Source organism: Charadrius vociferus, unplaced genomic scaffold (genome assembly GCF_000708025.1).
Source record: "Charadrius vociferus isolate BGI_N301 unplaced genomic scaffold, ASM70802v2 scaffold191, whole genome shotgun sequence".
NCBI classification, from domain to species: domain Eukaryota; kingdom Metazoa; phylum Chordata; class Aves; order Charadriiformes; family Charadriidae; genus Charadrius; species Charadrius vociferus.
In genome coordinates, this window is record NW_009646730.1 from 1 (window position 1) to 516 (window position 516).

Sequence of the window (516 nt, forward strand, 5' to 3'; positions counted from 1 at the left end):
CGCCGACCGCACTGCGGGGTTTTGTCCCCCGTGTCGTAGGCGACGTCGTAAAATTTATCGGGTTGGAAAAGGTAAGCGGCACCGGCGCCGTGGCAGCGCTGGAGGAGACCCTGGAGGAGACGGCGGTGGCGCTCAGACGCGAAAAACGGTGCGTGTGGGGTGAGGCGGGACGGACCCACGGAGAAGGGAAAAGGGGGGACGGCGAGACCTACGGAGGCGTCGCGGAGGAGGAAAGCCGAACACTGCAAACCCACCGCCAACATCTTGTGGGGGTTCCAGGCCACCGAGTCGGCCCTGCGGGAGAGGGGAGTTTTGGCGATGGTGGTGGTGGTGGACGATGACACACGCAACACGGCGAGTCCCCTGGTTGGCGCGGGGAGTCCCCGAGACCTTAAAATGGGAGTTTTGAGCCCGTTTTGTGGGGAGTTTGGAGCCGGGGAGGAGGTTACTCGCCTCTCGATGCCGGCGAGGAGGGGCCGGTGTTTGCCGGAGGGGAGGGCGCTGCCGCCCCAGGCT

General features: G+C 65.7%; 1 protein-coding gene across 1 annotated transcript in view; it reads right to left on the reverse strand.

The window, feature by feature from the left end:
* Nucleotides 1-7: 7 nt before the first annotated feature.
* LOC104290321 (cysteine sulfinic acid decarboxylase-like) overlaps nucleotides 8-516 on the reverse strand; it is a gene marked incomplete at its 3' end in the record, with an annotated part of 4,408 nt that continues 3,899 nt past the window's right edge. Inside the window, 3 exon segments of the mRNA XM_009889414.1 lie at nucleotides 8-110; nucleotides 213-294; nucleotides 454-514. Of these exon segments, the coding sequence (XP_009887716.1) occupies nucleotides 8-110; nucleotides 213-294; nucleotides 454-514 (246 nt within the window).